This window comes from Diuraphis noxia, unplaced genomic scaffold, assembly GCF_037042655.1.
Source record: "Diuraphis noxia isolate RWA-SAM2 unplaced genomic scaffold, SU_Dnox_SAM2 contig0002, whole genome shotgun sequence".
In the NCBI taxonomy this organism is placed as follows: domain Eukaryota; kingdom Metazoa; phylum Arthropoda; class Insecta; order Hemiptera; family Aphididae; genus Diuraphis; species Diuraphis noxia.
The window spans coordinates 53,700,127-53,717,948 of NW_028301712.1; the positions used below are offsets into that span (position 1 = coordinate 53,700,127).

At 37.5% G+C, this 17,822-nt stretch overlaps 2 protein-coding genes across 2 annotated transcripts; one reads left to right on the forward strand and one right to left on the reverse strand.

Annotated features, from left to right (window-relative positions):
- The first annotated feature begins 2,360 nt into the window (after positions 1–2,360).
- On the forward strand, positions 2,361–4,055 carry LOC149058666 (zinc finger MYM-type protein 1-like). The gene has a single exon (XM_089218434.1). It carries the CDS (start codon positions 2,361–2,363, stop codon positions 4,053–4,055), a length of 1,695 nt encoding a protein of 564 aa, XP_089074560.1.
- Positions 4,056–12,259: 8,204 nt separating this feature from the next.
- Positions 12,260–17,530, reverse strand: LOC149058667 (uncharacterized). The gene has a single exon (XM_089218435.1). The coding sequence runs from the start codon at positions 17,528–17,530 to the stop codon at positions 12,260–12,262; it is 5,271 nt and encodes a 1,756-aa protein (XP_089074561.1).
- Positions 17,531–17,822: the final 292 nt, after the last annotated feature.

A 17,822-nucleotide genomic window follows, 5' to 3' on the forward strand; every position in this document is an offset into this window, starting at 1 on the left:
TATACCTATTCTTTTGCGAATTAAATTTATTTTAGACTGAAAAAAAATATCTAATATCACGAAAAATATGCTACCCAGTCATGCGCATATTTTATTCTTGAAATGTATAAAATTCAAACGCCGTATTTTTTGCGGTCGTTTGGCGTATAGTATAATAACTATAATAGTTATTAATTAATTACCTTGGTAGTTTCTTGAAATAGATATTTCGGTCCAATTAAAAGAATTAATACATTTTATAACTGGTAATATTTTTCAAATAAAACGTAAGGCGTTATGGAGAACTATTAATTTAATACAACATTTATTTTATTGTTATATTAGGTATATTATATACTTACTAATTACTATATTGTACTATATTGTATAATTTTTGTTGTTCATCATAAGTATGTTTAAATTGTAGACTGTAGTGACATTATAACCTTGTACAACTAAAACAAAATTTCACCGAGTGATAAACTGCAGTCTAACCTGAATCCTGACTAGTGATGACCACCTTGTGTACTTATTTATGAAAAATATACTTAATACTTTTGTAGGTATCTATATAAATAGATAAATAGTAGTACATGCACACAGGGGTTCTAATTTCTTAAACACAATATATCAAAAATTAATGAATAATAAATTGAAATAATAATTTTAAGTTATTAAAATCAAATAAATACACCAACTAATAAGCAATTATAATTAATCCATTTATTGTTAAAATAAAAATGAACCGGTAGGTTAGGTAGTGCCCGAGTTCTAGCGGCGATTGTAAACTGCGCCCAAAATACAGGTAAACACAAAATCACACGTCATGTAAACTGCGCCCGAGTTTTTATCAAGAGTAAGAAGGTGACATGTAAACTGCGCCCCGGTAAAATTACAGGTAAAATAATTAATTCGTTACAGCCATATATAATATGAATAATTAAAAATATAATATAACTTTAAAGAGCAAAATAAATACAAATATTACAAATAATAACGTCATAAAGTTATAAGATATTAGGAATTAAAAAAAAATATAATACTACTATTATATTTATTAAATACATTTTCTAACTTTTCACGTTTTTTTTTTTTTGTTTTATAGTTTTGGAATTTAAACGGTTCATTTATACTATTTAGTTAGGTATATATTTCTATTTGAATTTCTTTTAATTTTTCTATGTTCGGCCATCGTGACTTTACTGATTAAAATGAATACGATAGGTACTAGCAGAAGTATGCCGGAAGTAGTGATAACCATCAATTATCGTATTACCTAATACCTACTGCAATGTAAATATTCAATAACGTGTTGGTATTTCTTGACGAAAATAAAATGTCTGTGATATACTTGAAAAAGTACATAGAAAAACATAGCAGTGGCGTAGCGTGTGCGTATGCTGTGTATGCACAGCATACACTTCACAAATTGAAAAAATATTTTTTTTTATATTAATAATTTAATATGTTTATAAAAAAATGTTTGATTGTATTAATATTATATTTTATAATATTATTATATTTTGTATATTTTCTTCTAAGTTCATTAGGATTAATCCGCAACACTACGGCCGCCTCGCGCTTTTGTCCGTTATATTTATATCTAATAGCTAGTACATGACGTTCATTACGTACGCAGTATGCACGTAGGCGATTGCATACGGGTACAGACATTTGGCGACAGCTATTTATATTTCTTATCGATAATATTAATAAACAAACATAGAATTCTGGCGGTCGTGTTTTCGTCACTCGTGTATGCAGGATCAGTATTGCATACGCTATCGCATAGAACCGTTGTCCGTTTGTCGTATATTTTGCCGGCTATAAGTGCGTATTATTAATCGTATATTATAAGACAGTGTGACATATCGTTTTAAATTAAAACTATTTAAACTAAATAAACAATAATGAATATAAATAATACAATATGTGAGTGTGCAATTGAAAAATTATTTTTAAAACCTTTCAGTTCACTGAATTTTGATGAAAAAAAAAGTATAATTGAGTTAGGAAGACCCACACCAAAATTACCCGATTTAACGACAAAATCAAAAAATTATGTTCGAACATTTAAATATGAGTATTACAGTACATATAAGTGGTTATCGGGTTGTAAAAAAACAAATAAGCTATATTGTTGGCCTTGTGTTATTTTTTCTCGCGAAGAAAATGTTTGGACCAAATATGGTTTCAACGATCTTAATAATTTTCATCATTTAAAAAGTCGTCACGAAGCCGCTAAAAATCACATACAATGCTTAATAGATCTAACTAAATTTGGTAAAATAAGAATAGATACTTGTTTGAGTGAAGCTTTTAGAAAAAATATCGAAAAACATAATATTACAGTTAAAAATAATAGATACATATTAAGCAGTATGATAGATTCAACGTGTTTTTTAGCTCAGCAGGAATTGGCATTTAGAGGCCACGACGAGTCAGATTCATCTGTTAATAGAGGTAATTATGTTGAACTTATTTACTTAATGGCCCAGCGTGATGAGTTGTTAAAAACACATCTTGCAACGTCCACTATATTTACTGGTTTATCTGGGGACATTCAAAATGACTTGATTCAATCAATTTCAAATGTTCTTCTTAAACAAATTGAAAATGAAATACGTGATACTCCGTTTGTTGCAATAATTATGGACGAGACAACTGATATTGTTTCAAAGTCACAGTTATCAACAGTGTTGCGTTATGTTAATACCATAGATGGATACGAAGTTGTCGAAAGATTTTTGGGATTTACTGATGTTAGTGAAGGTCGATCAGCGAAAGCATTATCAGAGCATGTATTTAGTTTTATTTCAAAGTATGCATGTGAAGAAAAATTAATAGCCCAAACGTATGATGGGGCAGCTGTCATGTCCGGGCAACATAATGGTTTACAATCGCTAGTGCGTTCGAAGTATGAAAATGCTATTTTTGTACATTGCTATGCACATAAATTAAATCTTGTCTTAAAACAGTCAGTTGAGTATATTAAAGATTGTAAAATATTTTTTTCAACCCTTTCTGGTTTATCGTCTTTTTTTTCAAAATCTACCAAACGAGTACATGCACTTGATAATGTAGTTAAAAAACGTTTTCCATCAGTAGCTCCAACAAGATGGAATTACAATAGTCGTCTTATTGAAATGATGGTTGAACATAAACTAGATGTTATAAATCTAATGGAATCAATCATTGAGAATGCCCAAAATTGGGATTCGGAAACATTGTCTTCTGCTAAAGGGTATGTGGAAATTCTTCAAAGTTTTGATTTCAATTTTTTTCTTAAATTATTTTCAATCATTTTACCACAAGCAACGATTATTTTTGAAATTTTACAAAAAAAAATTTTTGATATTTCTTATTGCTCAAAAAAGATTGACGATTTCATTGTTTATTTAAATACTGTCAGGTCAAGTTTTGATGATATTTGGTCACAGTTAGAAATTATAAACAATGAAATACAGCCTCAAATTCACCGTTCAAAAAGGCAAAGATTTAATGGAGATCCAAAAACTAATTACAGACGACTATTTTTTGAAATAATTGACGTTATAATTAATAAGACAAAAGAACGGTTTTCAAATCTTAATCAATTACAATTTTTCGCATTATTAGACTTTAAAAAATTTAGTCTATATGCTAATGATTTTCCTATAAACTTATTCAATTCGTTGAAACAATTATACGGTAAATATTTTGATTTACCCAAATTGAGAAGTGAACTTTCGGTTGTCTACTCGACCGAAGAATTTCAAAAACCTAATGTTCACGATCTTTTAATTTATTTAAAAACCACAAATTTAGACGAAAACTTACCACAAGCAACACAATTGATTTCATTGATACTAACTATTCCAGCTACTAGTGCATCAGCAGAACGTTCATTCTCGGCCCTTAAAAGGATTAAGAATTCATCAAGAAATTCCCAAGAACAAAATCGTCTTTCATCATTATCAATGCTGTCAATCGAAAAAAAATTATTGGTAGAGTTGAAAAAAAAATCTACGTTTCATGATGAAGTAATCAAAGATTTCCTTACTAAAAATAGAAGAATTGATTTAATATATAAGTAATTTTGTAGTTAATAAGTTTATTATTTTTAAAAAGTGATTTATTTTTTGTTTATTAAATATAATATTGTGCTATGTACTAAGGTAATATATATTAAAAATTACGTAAAACTTTGTATGTTTCAAGTAATATTTTAAGATAAGTGTAGGGGGTGTGGGGGGCTATGCCCCCCACGATTTTATCAACTTACAACTTCAATGCATACACTAAGCTGAAACGCACGCTACGCCACTGAAACATAGAAACTTTTATAAGTACGATTACCGTATTGGTTCACTATTATATATAGTATTGTCTGTAGTTGTGTTTATCAAATAATGTGCGTTCGATACCCGTATTTGGCATTCCTAGATTTCAATTTATTAATAGACGTTTTATTGTCTATCTTGTATTATTGACGAATATTTATAAAATTTCGGAATTTAATTTTTGTTATACGATCGTTAACTTTACTATATTATGGAGTACCATATAATATAAAATTAGGATTTAACCGTCTTGGGATAATTATATTACACACCATAATATTTAAAAATAAAAATCAAGGGGGCCAGTCCGGGGCCACTGACATTTCTTAGGGGCCAGACCCCCTAAGACCCCCCCCCCCTTGGAGACATGCCTCTCTTATAAGCTTCAAGTTTGTTTTGCAGTGTAATACGGACAATTATCTATACAAAGAAAATGTATACTAATTTACTATAAGAATACAATTTTATAAAAGATAATTTAAGAATATAATCATTTTTTTATACCTAGTATTAAAATTATGATTAGGCTACATTTTGGAATAACATTTGTATGTTTACAATGAAGTAATAACAGACATTTTTAAAATAATCTATCAATAGACTCGTTTATGATTATTTATACAAGAAATAAAACTATGGCTTGCCATTATATTAAGTATTGAACTATTAAGATAGTCCATTCGATATACCTAATCGAATATAATATATTTTTATGTTTAAATCACATGCTAATTTATAAAATATATTTATTAATTATTATTATCTAAAGACATTTATAAAGTTATAACTTATAAGGCGTTCAAAATAAGAATTTTGACTAATCAAAAAATTATTAATATTACTCTTTGTAGATCTATAGATACCAATAATGGTCAAAATTATTTTCTCTAAACATATTTACATAGAATTGAACTTTATGGGTAGGAATATTATTTGTTTTAAGAATTTAAGATCGTTTTTAACCAATATGGTTACTCTGTCATTTTTATTTTATATAGAAATATTGTTAACTAATGACTGTTGTTCAGATTTACTTATATTTACTTTATATGCATTAAATTGTTTATCTAGATTTATGTATTTAATATCCACATCATCTTTTTCTTTATCATCTAGTTTATTACACCAAAAATTAGTTTTAGATAAATTCTTGAAACTTTTCATTAAAATAGAAATATCATTTCTTATTACCATAAAATTATCCTCCACTTGCTTTACTTTAGTATTTTTTATAGTTGAATCGTGTTTTCTAGTTGTTATGTATATTTTTTGATTATCTTGTCTTGTCTAAATTTGTTGACGCCGATACCGATCCTACGAATTGTGCGGTTGTCGGCAACGACTCGCGTTAAGTGTTGAAGGATGCAGTGGGGACAGGTTACTCAATATGTACAATATAGGGTAAAAGTTTTAGGGGTCGGAAACACGTATATTTACAATAAATGATTAATTATAATTCAAATAGCGGGCGCCCAAAATAATCATATTTACTTAAACCTAAATACCATAGCTGGCGAACAATATAGTATATTGTGTGGCAAGGGCGGGAAGTGAGCCATTTCAGTCGCGGGCGTCGTGTGCCGCATTTCGCCCAAGACTGAAATGGCCTTCCCGCGCGAGCCACACATACTATTTTTTGTCACGCCTCTGCGTTCATGGAAAAGGTTATGCAGGGATCTATGCAACAATTATAGACTATTCTACAAAAACAATTTCATGGAAGACATTTACTAACGCATCGTTCGACGCACTTATCTAGGAACAGTGCAAATTAAATATGTTTAAATGTTTATGCGTCATGCAAGGAGGTTATACTATACATTTAAGATGTAACCAAGAGTTTATGTTTTGTAAGAACCGTGGTAGGTATACATTTTAATTTCTGGTTGTGCAGGGGATACGCGCCCGGCGGCCGGCACTTTTGGGGATTTCTTCTTTTCCGCCCGGCACTTTTGTGGATTTCCTCTTTTCCGCCCGGCACTTTTGGGGATTTCCTCTTTTCCGCCCGGCACTTTTGGGGATTTCCTCTTTTCCGCCCGGCACTTTGGGGATTTCCACTTTACCGCCCGCTGGACGGAAAAAGGACGCTTTCGAACGCTTCAACCGTTGTCGAAAACCAAACTTTCGATGCAGGCGTGACAAAAATTAAATTTACACAGCTCACTGACACGTGGGACTATAATAAGTGATAGACCTGAATTACGGCTACTGTGGGGCTCAGCGACTGCGGCTCCTTGGTGCCGACCAATATCGGTCCCTCGCCGGAACAGCGACTGCGGACAAATCTTCAACTCGTCGTTCGACGATGACGGCCCGTGGTTCCACGCGAGTAGCGCGAACGCGGAAACCAAATGATCTTTGCGTATTTCCGTGGCGAACACTCGCGATCACGCGGAAGGTAGCACAAAACACGCGCACGGCGTAAATACACGAGAGCCAGGGGCTCGATGTGAGCTCGGCATTAGATGTCGATCACGACGGAGCCGACGTACAAAAAAAAACGTGTTCACACGCGAATTTTATCGTTTTACTTGATGTAACAGCAGGTACAGAACAAAAACTTCAGTCGTATGTACTAGGTACCGACCGTGGCCGCTGGTCACAGCTCGGGCTCACGGACACAATGTCCGTAGTGTTCACACGAGGTTTTTACGACGCACACGGGAACGGTAACGCGGACGTTGCGTTACGTTCGGCCGTTGGAAAAAGACAACGAGAGTTTGTCACACAGATAGCGACGGCCGATGGCCAGCTTGCCGGCCGTTGACGGCGGTGCGGGACTACGGAGAGGGAACGCGTCGCGCGGAGCTTTGACATCTGACGCAACTTGTAGCGTCCATGATTTTGGCGGCGAACCCGTTCCGCGTTCGAACAAAATTCTTCACACTTCCAATTATAAATATTTGAAAGATTAGAATTGAAGTTTGATGCACAATGATTATAATTTCTATAAATTAAGTATGATATTTTTTTTCACACATTACACGACATTTTATTAGAAATGGATAAACGAAGAAAAAATTATTTATCTACTTATCGTAACTAACGTCCGCACCGGACAAACAGAAGATAAGAACTGAACATTAATAAACGAGTTATTTGAGCTACATATTATATATTTTTATTGAAATTTCAGAGATTGTATTCGTCAGTGAACATTTTCCAACTGGATATCATATTCAGCTGTGTAGCCTAGCTGTGTGAAATGCGTTAACACTGTTTTGAAGATGATGTTTAATAGCAGATCAAAAAATGATTCAGATATATGGATTAAGTAATTTTCTATTTTTCAGTAGGTTACTTTTATTATAGTTATTTATCAGGAGATACATTGCCTGTTATTTTTCAATTTTTTTTTAACTTCTGGTATAACACTATTTTGATTATCAATAAAGTCATGATGAAAAATAGGAAATTAGTCTGCAGGTACAATATTTTATTAATTTTTTTTTTTGTGATTTCCTCAATAATTTTTAAATATTTTCACCGATTATCAGATACGATGACCTGTAGGTGCTATAGTGGCTAAGTGAGAGAGGGGGGTGAAAGAGAAAGAGGAAGTGGTAGATAAGGTATGAGTGAGGGAGTGAGAGAGAGAGAGAGAAATAGATAGGGTTTGGGAGAGGGTGAGAAAGAGAGAGGAAGATAGATAGGTTGATAGAGAGGAAGAGAGTGAGTTTGGTAGCGAAAGGGTTAGATTTAGTTAGGTGGGGGATGAGGGAATAGTTATGTTTACAATACCGAATACGTAGGAAAGGATCTTGAAATGCAAAGGTCACTCGACCCTTTTGCTGAAACTAGGTACCGAGTCAATAGGTTTTCAACCTTCGATACTTAGTGGATAGAATAAAAAGAGAATGTTGGTTTTAGTTTAGAGGATGCCAGCGCATTTTTTTCACTCAGACTCACGCGCAATATAACAAATTTTTCGTTCACTATAGAATGATAATATTCTTAATAATTTCTCATATTAGAGTGAAATGAATGGTTCGATTATTACCTATAGAACATACCATAGGCTCTTTATTATATTTTAATTTTTAGGCGAGTTATGAGTATTTTTAAATATACATAACTCGCTTCAAAATTGAGCCTAAGAGATAATCTAGATAATAATAATAATTTTAAATTTTAAAAGTGGTTATTTCACTCTAATTTTAGAAATTATTATGATTATTTATAGGGAACGTAAAGTTTACCATGCTGTGCGTACGTCAGAGAGAAAAAGTAAATGCACTGACATCCTCTTAAGTGTTATTAAGTTGAAAAAGCTGTCGATTGTTGATTGTTTACACTATTACAGTCTTGCAAAAGATACTTATTAAGGTACCTATTCAAATACATCATTGTGATAAAATATTTTTGAAAAAAATTTAAATATGTACCTTTAAATTCTTTAAAATAAAAAAAACATTGAAAAATGGCACATCAACTAAATACTTTAGTTACCCAATCAATATAAAGTTTTTTGAGTATCAACTGCCCTTTAAATGTATTTATGAAGTATAGATATTATACTGATTATGAAAGGTATTTTAATAATCAATAAAAAATATTTTCTGAGTTTTTGATCGATTTCATAGTAAAAAAAAATATATTATTATAAATTCTCACTCTCAAAATATAATTTGAGGACTTCAAATTTAAATTTATATATTTGAATACTTTTATTTTAGTACTTTACAAAACTGGACTTTAATTGTGATTTAAATAATACACTTAAAAGTAGTCATGAATGGAATTAAAAGTAATAAGTAATAGGTAAATGTAGAGCGAGGACTTTTATGTACCTACCTAGCCAGTACAAATTTCATTCATATTTACTATATTATTTAATTATATCTTGATTTGTTAAAATTTTTTACCCAAGTGCTCTTTACTCTAAAAAAACAAAATGTGATAAAAATTGCATAAATAAAAGTCCTTGCTCTATTAATAAATAAAGATATATCTATACAGAAACCAGGATACAGTGAGATATACTGGAAAATGGGAACGGTGTCGTAATAAGCAATGTCCTCCAAAAATAATAATATTTTGTTTTCAATTAATTAACTAATTACAATTTATAGTGAGCTTAATATAATTATATTCTTATAAGCTATATTGTACCTAAATAATGGAACAGTCGAAAAAAAATTATGTTGTCTTCCAAAAATAAAACATATAACAGTTCGTTAATTAGTGAACTTTATAAATGTATGAAAATTCATATATTTAACTTAAAATTGTATCAAAACTATGATCTAGGTATATACCGCAGCTTAGGGTGTCTCATATCTCACTGTTATGCCTTGGTCTCTGTAAAAATATTTAAAAAACGTAAAAACTTTTGATAAAATTTGAGTTTCAACTTTTAAAATTTGCATAACAATAATATTCTAAAGTAGATATAAATGGAATATAGTTGACATACAATGATGTAAAATAAAAATTCATAATATTATTACTTTGTCCAGAAAAAAGAAAAACAACTTTTCAGTGTGGCTAAGATTCATATGAATTACTTAACGAAATTAAAAGCAACTTCTATTACTATAGTTTTATGAAACTAATTCAAATCTCCAATAATACTGGAAAAAAATAAGATGCGGTGATAAGTGATATTTCTGAGAAATAATGTCATTTTAAGAGATTTATAAAAAAAAATTTTGTTGTCACGGTAGGTATTTATTACTTATTAAAAATTTTAAGTTAGATACGTATTGTAAATTGTAATTATTATCTAAATATTCAAAAAGCATACTTGAACTTGATGAAAAATAGACGAACAAGTACCTAATTATCGCATACAATAGATGTTATGGTTTCTATATGTTTAAAAAGTAAATTTAGGGTCTTGTGTGGTACGGTGGTTGGCTGAAGTCACTTAAACGTATTTGTTCTGAGGTCAACGCATCAACCGGCGTCGCTAGCTTCCAGATGGGCGACCACCTGGGTTCTTAGCGACGAATCCTCGTCCTATATACATCTGTTTCAAACCAAACAGTAAAATTAGGCTATGTATAAAAAAATAATAAATTATAATAAAAAAATGCCCATAATAATCGTAAACTAATGTAATAATACCAAAAATAATATTCTTATTAAGAGCATAATAGATAGGAACACAAAAACTGTAATTTGAGACTGGTGTGGTGCGGTTGTTTGCCGTGTTCAAACATCGGCAGGTATCGCTAGCTCCTGGATGGGTGACCACCTGGGTGCTTAGCGACAAATCCTTTCCCAGCATACACACGTGTTTTTAAACAACCCGTAACTACCTACAAAATGCTAACATCCATAGTTGCCGATACCTGCAATGTTAAAAAAAAAGATTAAGTCTATATATGATATCATCGGTAAAGCACGATTGAGCATAAAACGATCGAGCATAGACCTTTTTAGCAACACGATTGAGCATAGAATATTTTATGTGATGTTGCCATATTCACAATATTTTGAAATTTATTATTTTCAGTTGTTATTACACCAATTATTATGATATCAGACGCGAACCGTGAGCCGAGCTCCTCGGATTTATCGACAATGTTATTGTGCGACAGACGGCTGCACCTGTAAAGCCGATGACGGATACGTGCGCGCACGGACGGCGGTCAACACGTTACGCGTCGGGCGTGTAGTTACTTATGTCGAAAACCGGTAGAGATCCCTGTAAGGAGGAGAGAGTGAGAGAAAGATAGTGGACTGTATAACTATAAGGACATGAATATAAGATAACTAATAACATTGAGTTTGATGGTGTGGCAATGTACAGAACAATATTTATTGTTGGCGTTCTGCAATTCAAATATCTTACGTACTAGTGTTAGTAATAGTATTTGTCATGGCACGATCACAACTCGATCGGCAAAACACTACTATAATAATTCAATATATGATAATACAAAAAAAAAAACGTATGGGTCGCGTAATGCGAGTAATAAATGTAAACAATAACAAACAAGATAATCGTGTGTACGACCTGATACGAAGAAAGTTCGATGATACCACGGTGAGAGTGCGGCAACTGACCCGGTTCGACGGTGAGACGGTGACAACGGACGTTGAACTGGTGTGCAGCACTTGCACCTACGTCGAACGTGACGAACAGGTACGACGACACCACGTATATACGGCCGGTAACGACGGCGGGCGAAAACACGTGGGCGCGAATGCAAGTTAACAACTTCTGAGCACGGCTCGGGTTGCGGGACGGACGTCGTCCACAACGACACAACAATACAAAAAAAAACTAGTTGAGCGCACCGCGTTCGGTGAGTTCGCACTGCGTCAAGCGAACGGACGGAAACCACGTGGACGTGTAGGTGCACGGCCCGGGGCGCACAGCGAAAAAAAATCGGGCAGGCGAAAAAAAAATAAGCCGTGGGTTCGGCAAACACGGATCGCGGACGCGATGTGTTGGTGAACGCGAGGGCTCGGGTGCACAAAAAAGAAAAAAAACAATAAAACGCACAATGGTGATTTACGACGACGGGGCGTCGGTTCGCGACAAAGAGAAACATGCAGCTCGTGCAGTCTGCCTAGACGGCTGGAAAACGACAACGGCCAGCGGCGGCGCAACGGCGACGGGTGGCTAGATGCGACAGCGCGGTTCCCCACTTCGTGAGGTCCAAGTCCGCTCTCACAGCTTATCGGTGGCGGCGGACGCATATAATGCGCAAAAATATCATATGTCGATTATGTACCCAACATTTCCTCCCCGCGTTGAAAGACCAGGGCGTCTTTCAAGAGATCATCAAACATGAAGATGGACGTTGAAGTCAGATCGTACACATTACAAAAAAATACGGAGCAAAAATACATGATAAATAACAATTAAAATATCTACATAGTACCTGACACTCATCAGTAGACAAATACATAAATAACGTGAACCAGACTGTGACTGTTGCACAAAAAAAAAAAAAAAATTACAAAAATTTACATAATGAGGACCTTGGGAGATGAGGGCAAGTTTAGGGCTCGACTGGTAAACGCACAAGTTTCACGACCGGGCGCTTGTAGATACCGTCCCGAGTGCGCACGGACACGACACGGACAACATCATCGGCACCTGGGTGGACCTCGGTGACACGACCGAGCCGCCATTCGGTAGGTGGTCGAGATGGGGCCTCAACAATGACCATATCGTTGACCTTCAAATTTGGAGATGACTTGTACCATTTTGAACGACCTTGCAACGACGACAAGTACTCACGGGACCACCTCTTCCAGTAAGACTGGTGGCATTGGCGTATGAGTTGCCATCGGTTCAACCTATTAATCTTTATGTCAGTGATGTCACGTTCTGGTAGGGCGTGAATAGGTTCTCCGATCAAGAAATGCCCCGGAGTCAAGGCGCTTAAATCATGCGGGTCAGATGACGCCGGCGTGATTGGTCGAGAATTGAGGATACCCTCGACGCGGGTAGTCAAAGTAACAAATTCTTCATGAGTTAATATCTGCTGACCAATAACATGCTTGAGATGGACCTTGGCACTCTTAATTCCAGCTTCCCAAATGCCGCCGAAGTGCGGTGTGGCAGGCGGATTGAAATGCCACGTGCACGCCAGATGTGAAGAGATTCGATCCTGCTCTTTGGCGTTGCGAAATAGCAGTTTGAGTTGACGCGCAGCACCCACGTAATTCGTGCCGCAGTCAGAATAAATATCGGTAGGAATCCCACGTCTAGCGACAAAGCGATCCAAGGCCGCGAGAAACGCATCAGTGGTTAACTCTGTGACGATTTCGAGATGAACTGCCTTCACAGCCATACATACAAATAATGCCAGATATACTTTCACTGATTGGGCGCTGCGACGTTTATGCTCTTTCACAAGAAAAGGACCTCCATAGTCCATACCAACATGGGAAAATGGTCGATGAGGTCGAACTCGGTATGGCGGCAAATCGGCCATGATTGGCTGAGGACGGATGGCCTTGTGACGTGTGCACGGAACACAAGCAAAAATTTCACGACGCACTGCGGCGCGGCCAGACATGATCCAAAACCTCCTGTTCAACATTGACAATATCAGCTTCGGTCCGCCATGGAGGAACGACAAATGATAATGACGAATTAACAATGTCGTAAGATGTGAATCTCGTGGCAGCAGAATCGGGTGCTTCGAGTCAGGGTGTATAAAGGAAAAACGTAGGCGGCCTCCGACTCTCAAAACTCCTGTCTCATCGACGTAGGGCGCTAATTGAGCTAACGACGGAGGTGATATCGTAGACTGTTTCTTCAACATGTTAATAAGTTCGGAAAAGTAATATTTTTGTGTCTGGCGTACGACAACGGATAGTGCAGTTTCGTATTCTAAAAACATTGGTGGCCCCGAACAAACGGGCTGTCGGCGTGAGCGACGTACAAAACGGAAAACGAACGAAAGGACACGTTGCATTCTGGCAAGCGATGAAAACCGAGTGAACAACTCAAGTGGAGATGACGATACATTGGCGACAAGAGTCGAAGTGACGTTAGGCCTGGTCTCGGGCAATTGGTCAGGACTCAATGGCGTGAATTTGGACTTGGGCCATTGCTCTTCCGGCCGTCCCAAAAACTCTGGGCCATTCCAATAAATATCCGATGACATCGCAGCCCTGGGTAGAAGCCCGCGGGAAGCAGGGTCCGCGGGATTCTCGGCGGTCGACACGTGACTCCACTTGCAGGCAGGGACAAGCTGGTGGATTTTGGCGATTCGATTAGTGATAAAAATCTTAAAATATTTTTGATCCGATGTCAGCCATGACAAAACGATGGATGAATCGGTCCAGGCACGAAGACAAGTTATGGAGATCTCGGACGACAGAACCTGACGGACATGGTGGAGTGTTTGAGCCAGCAATAGCGCCCCGCATAGTTCCAAACGTGGTATAGACGGAGAATCGTTGACGACGGCAGTTTTGATAGGGGCGACCTTCGTTTTACATGTAATAAATTTGACTAATATGTCCCCCGCGGCGTCAACACTGCGCATGAATATGGTGGCCGCGTATCCTTTGGTCGATGCATCCGCGAAGCCCATCAATTGAATATCTTGCTGATGTACAGCCGGAATGTAACGAGGGATTGATAGGCCAAACACATCATTTAGCTCCAAACAAAATTGACGCCATGTCGATAATAACTCGTCGGTAATGAGATCATCCCACCCAAGCTTGCTGCACCACAGCGATTGCATAAAGCACTTTGCCCAAAGTAACAACGGACCCAGCGCGCCTATAGGATCAAACAAACGTGCTATGACTGAAAGGACTTGGCGTTTGGTTGAGGAAGTTTGTTGAACACTGGTATGGTAGGCGAAGTTGTCATTATTCGTGTTCCAATGAAGACCGAGGACTTTGACCGACTGCTCATCTCGTGGATCAAAGGATACGGAATCTATTCGATCTTCAGGACGGAGAGACTCGAGAATGAGGGCACTATTACTCGTCCACTTGCTCAACTCACAAGCTCCACCACGAAGTAGGTTGACAATATCGTTCTTTCGGCGTAATAATTGTTCTTCGGTGTCTGAACCTATAACAATGTCGTCCACATAAGCTGACTGAGTGAGAACACCCTTCGCCAACGGGAATCGGTGACCATCTTGGGCATCAAGTTCATGTAAGCACCGGATTGCAAGGTAGGGTGCACAGTTAAGGCCATAAGTGATGGTACATAGTTGAAATTCCTGCAGGTCGTCGGTGGGGGAATCACGCCAGAATATGTGTTGGAATACGCGATCTTCCGAACGAATAAGGATTTGTCGGTACATCTTGACAATATCGGCGGTCAGAATGTATTTGTGTAATCGGCAACGCAGTAGAATGTCACGCAAATCCACTTGCAGTTTAGGTCCGGTGCACAAAACATCATTCAAAGAACGACCAGACGAAGAGACTGAGGAAGCGTCGAAGACGACTCGTATTTTTGACATATCACCATCGGACTTGAATACGGCGTGATGTGGAATGAAATAGATGCCCGGTGACGGGGCTGGCACCATGTGTCCCAGCGAACGATAGGTGGACATGAACTGGCGATACGCCGCATACAGCGCGGGATCCTTGGCCAATCGCTTTTCTAGATTATAGAATCTTTTCATTGCTATGGAACGCGAATCACCTAGCCCGTGACGCGATGTACCTTGCTGTTGAGTTGAACCGGTGAACAAATGGCGAAACGGTAGGGCGACACAAAATCGACCTGTCGTATCACGCGAGGTAGACTTTATAAAATATTCTTCGCACCACTGGTTTTCCGTGGTGGGCGACGACGGGGCGGCGGGTTCTTCGATCAACCAGAATTTTTTAATTAAATCGTCGATTGAAGACGGAGCGATTGCGGTGGTCAGCGTGACTGGAGGTGACTTGTTCGGAGTAGAAAATGAGCCGAAAATTATCCAGCCAAGCTGAGTGTCAAGGGCCGATGGTAAACCCGAGTGATGTTCCACACCCGCGTGTGGGCGGATCAGACTTGGTAGGATATCCGCACCGAATAGAACGTCGATGCGAGACGGGATGTCGAATTTGTCATCGGCGAATCGAAGGTGTTGATATTGTTGACGCACGGTCGCTGGTAACCGAGTAGCTGGCATGGCAGTGGTAATTTGTTTTAGAACAATTAAGTCAACAGACGGGAATAAATAATCTGGTTTAACGTGTGAGGAAAACTGACAGCTGGTTATACCTTGAACGTGGGACACAGGACTTTGTGCGAAACCTACGATGTCAGACTTGTAACGACGTTTCGAAAGTCCAAGCCGCGCTGCACAATCACCAGTCATGGCGGAAATCTGCGAGCCACTATCGAGCAGCGCGCGTACGCAGTGTACTTGTTCCCACGCATCCTTAATGTGAACAATCGCTGTACCTAGTACGACGGTAGAATTGGCGCAGGCGGCACCGACAAACGAGCTAGAGTCACCACTCGACGTGGTGGGTTGGGGTACCGGGTTACTATTCGAAGTCGTATTATCTACAATTGACGTTCGATTTTGTTCACGATGTAGTAGGGTGTGATGACGCTTACTGTTGCACGAAAAACAGCCCTTGGTTGACGGACACGTATTGACCATATGACTCGAACTCAAACACGCGAAACACAATTTACGAGCTAATACAGCATCTCGTCGTTTATCAACAGTCATTCCGGTGAGTTTCGGACATTGATATATTCTATGATCGGGCTTATCACAATATAAACAATTCCTAGTCTTATATTTAGTCGAAGCGGACGTAGTAGCAGCGAACACTGATTTAGTCGATTTGGTATGTTTACCGCGAACATCCGGTTTTTCGACCGGTTTTTCGTTGCGACCGACTTTATTAGATTTGGTAAGATTTTCCAAAATCTTACATCGATGTTGCACAAAATTTACTAATTCGTCAAAAGTCGGAATAGTTGACTGTGACGTACTAGATTCGAACAGTTGTAAAGTGATCGGGTCGAGAACGCGAGAGCACATATGGAAAAGCAAAAAACTCGAAAGGTCAGCGACCCCCAGCGATTTAATTATTGATACATTTTCCTTAAATGTATTAACGAACTCAACTAAAGCTGGTAGTGATTCATGAGCGATTGGTTTAAAGGCGAATAATTTGTCCATGTGAGCGGAAGCTAACAAACGTTTATTGTTGTAACGCTCGGACAACGCGTCCCACGCGATCGGGTAATTAGCCGCGGACAACGGTATAGATTTAATAATAGCCAACGCTGAACCAGATAAACACGACAGTAGATGATGAAAACGCTGTGCGTCATCTATGTGTTGGTTATCATGTACGAGTGATATATATATATCGCGAAACGATCGCCACGATAGTAAGTTGCCGTCGAACATAGGTAATTTAATTTTTGGTAACGCGACGAATTGTTGTTGTGGCACGGAATTGGTGAACGACGAAGACGACGATTTACTTTCGGAAGTAGTCACGGGAACGGCACTCGCGACAATTGTTTTTATTTCAAGGCGTAAGGATTCCATGGAAGTAATCAACGGACGATCAGCCTGTTCAAACTCGGCAATACGGTCAACATCGATTAATGCATTAATAATGATATCTTGTTGGTGATGAAATTGTTCGACAAACCTATTTAGTTCCTCAGCGTGAATAATCAACGACGGTATTTTTCCAATATCAGCGCGTGCCTCTAATGCTGTGGCGTGAATATGTTTAACCGAATTTAATATATTATCGCGTTTGACGCGACTTCGCAGTAGAACTTTTTCCGGATCCTCTTCTTTCTTTGTTGGTGCCATGACGATACGGATTAAATTAATATGTGATGAGGTACGATTGTGACGAAGTAATTACACGAAAATAAAATCCGGCTCGAACGGACCAAAACAATGTGCGACAGACGGCTGCACCTGTAAAGCCGATGACGGATACGTGCGCGCACGGACGGCGGTCAACACGTTACGCGTCGGGCGTGTAGTTACTTATGTCGAAAACCGGTAGAGATCCCTGTAAGGAGGAGAGAGTGAGAGAAAGATAGTGGACTGTATAACTATAAGGACATGAATATAAGATAACTAATAACATTGAGTT

Bases quoted from the DNA above. Each gene is read 5' to 3' on its own strand.
- LOC149058666 (XM_089218434.1), top strand. From the start codon at position 2,361: ATGATAGATTCAACGTGTTTTTTAGCTCAGCAGGAATTGGCATTTAGA.
- LOC149058667 (XM_089218435.1), bottom strand. From the start codon at position 17,530: ATGGCACCAACAAAGAAAGAAGAGGATCCGGAAAAAGTTCTACTGCGA.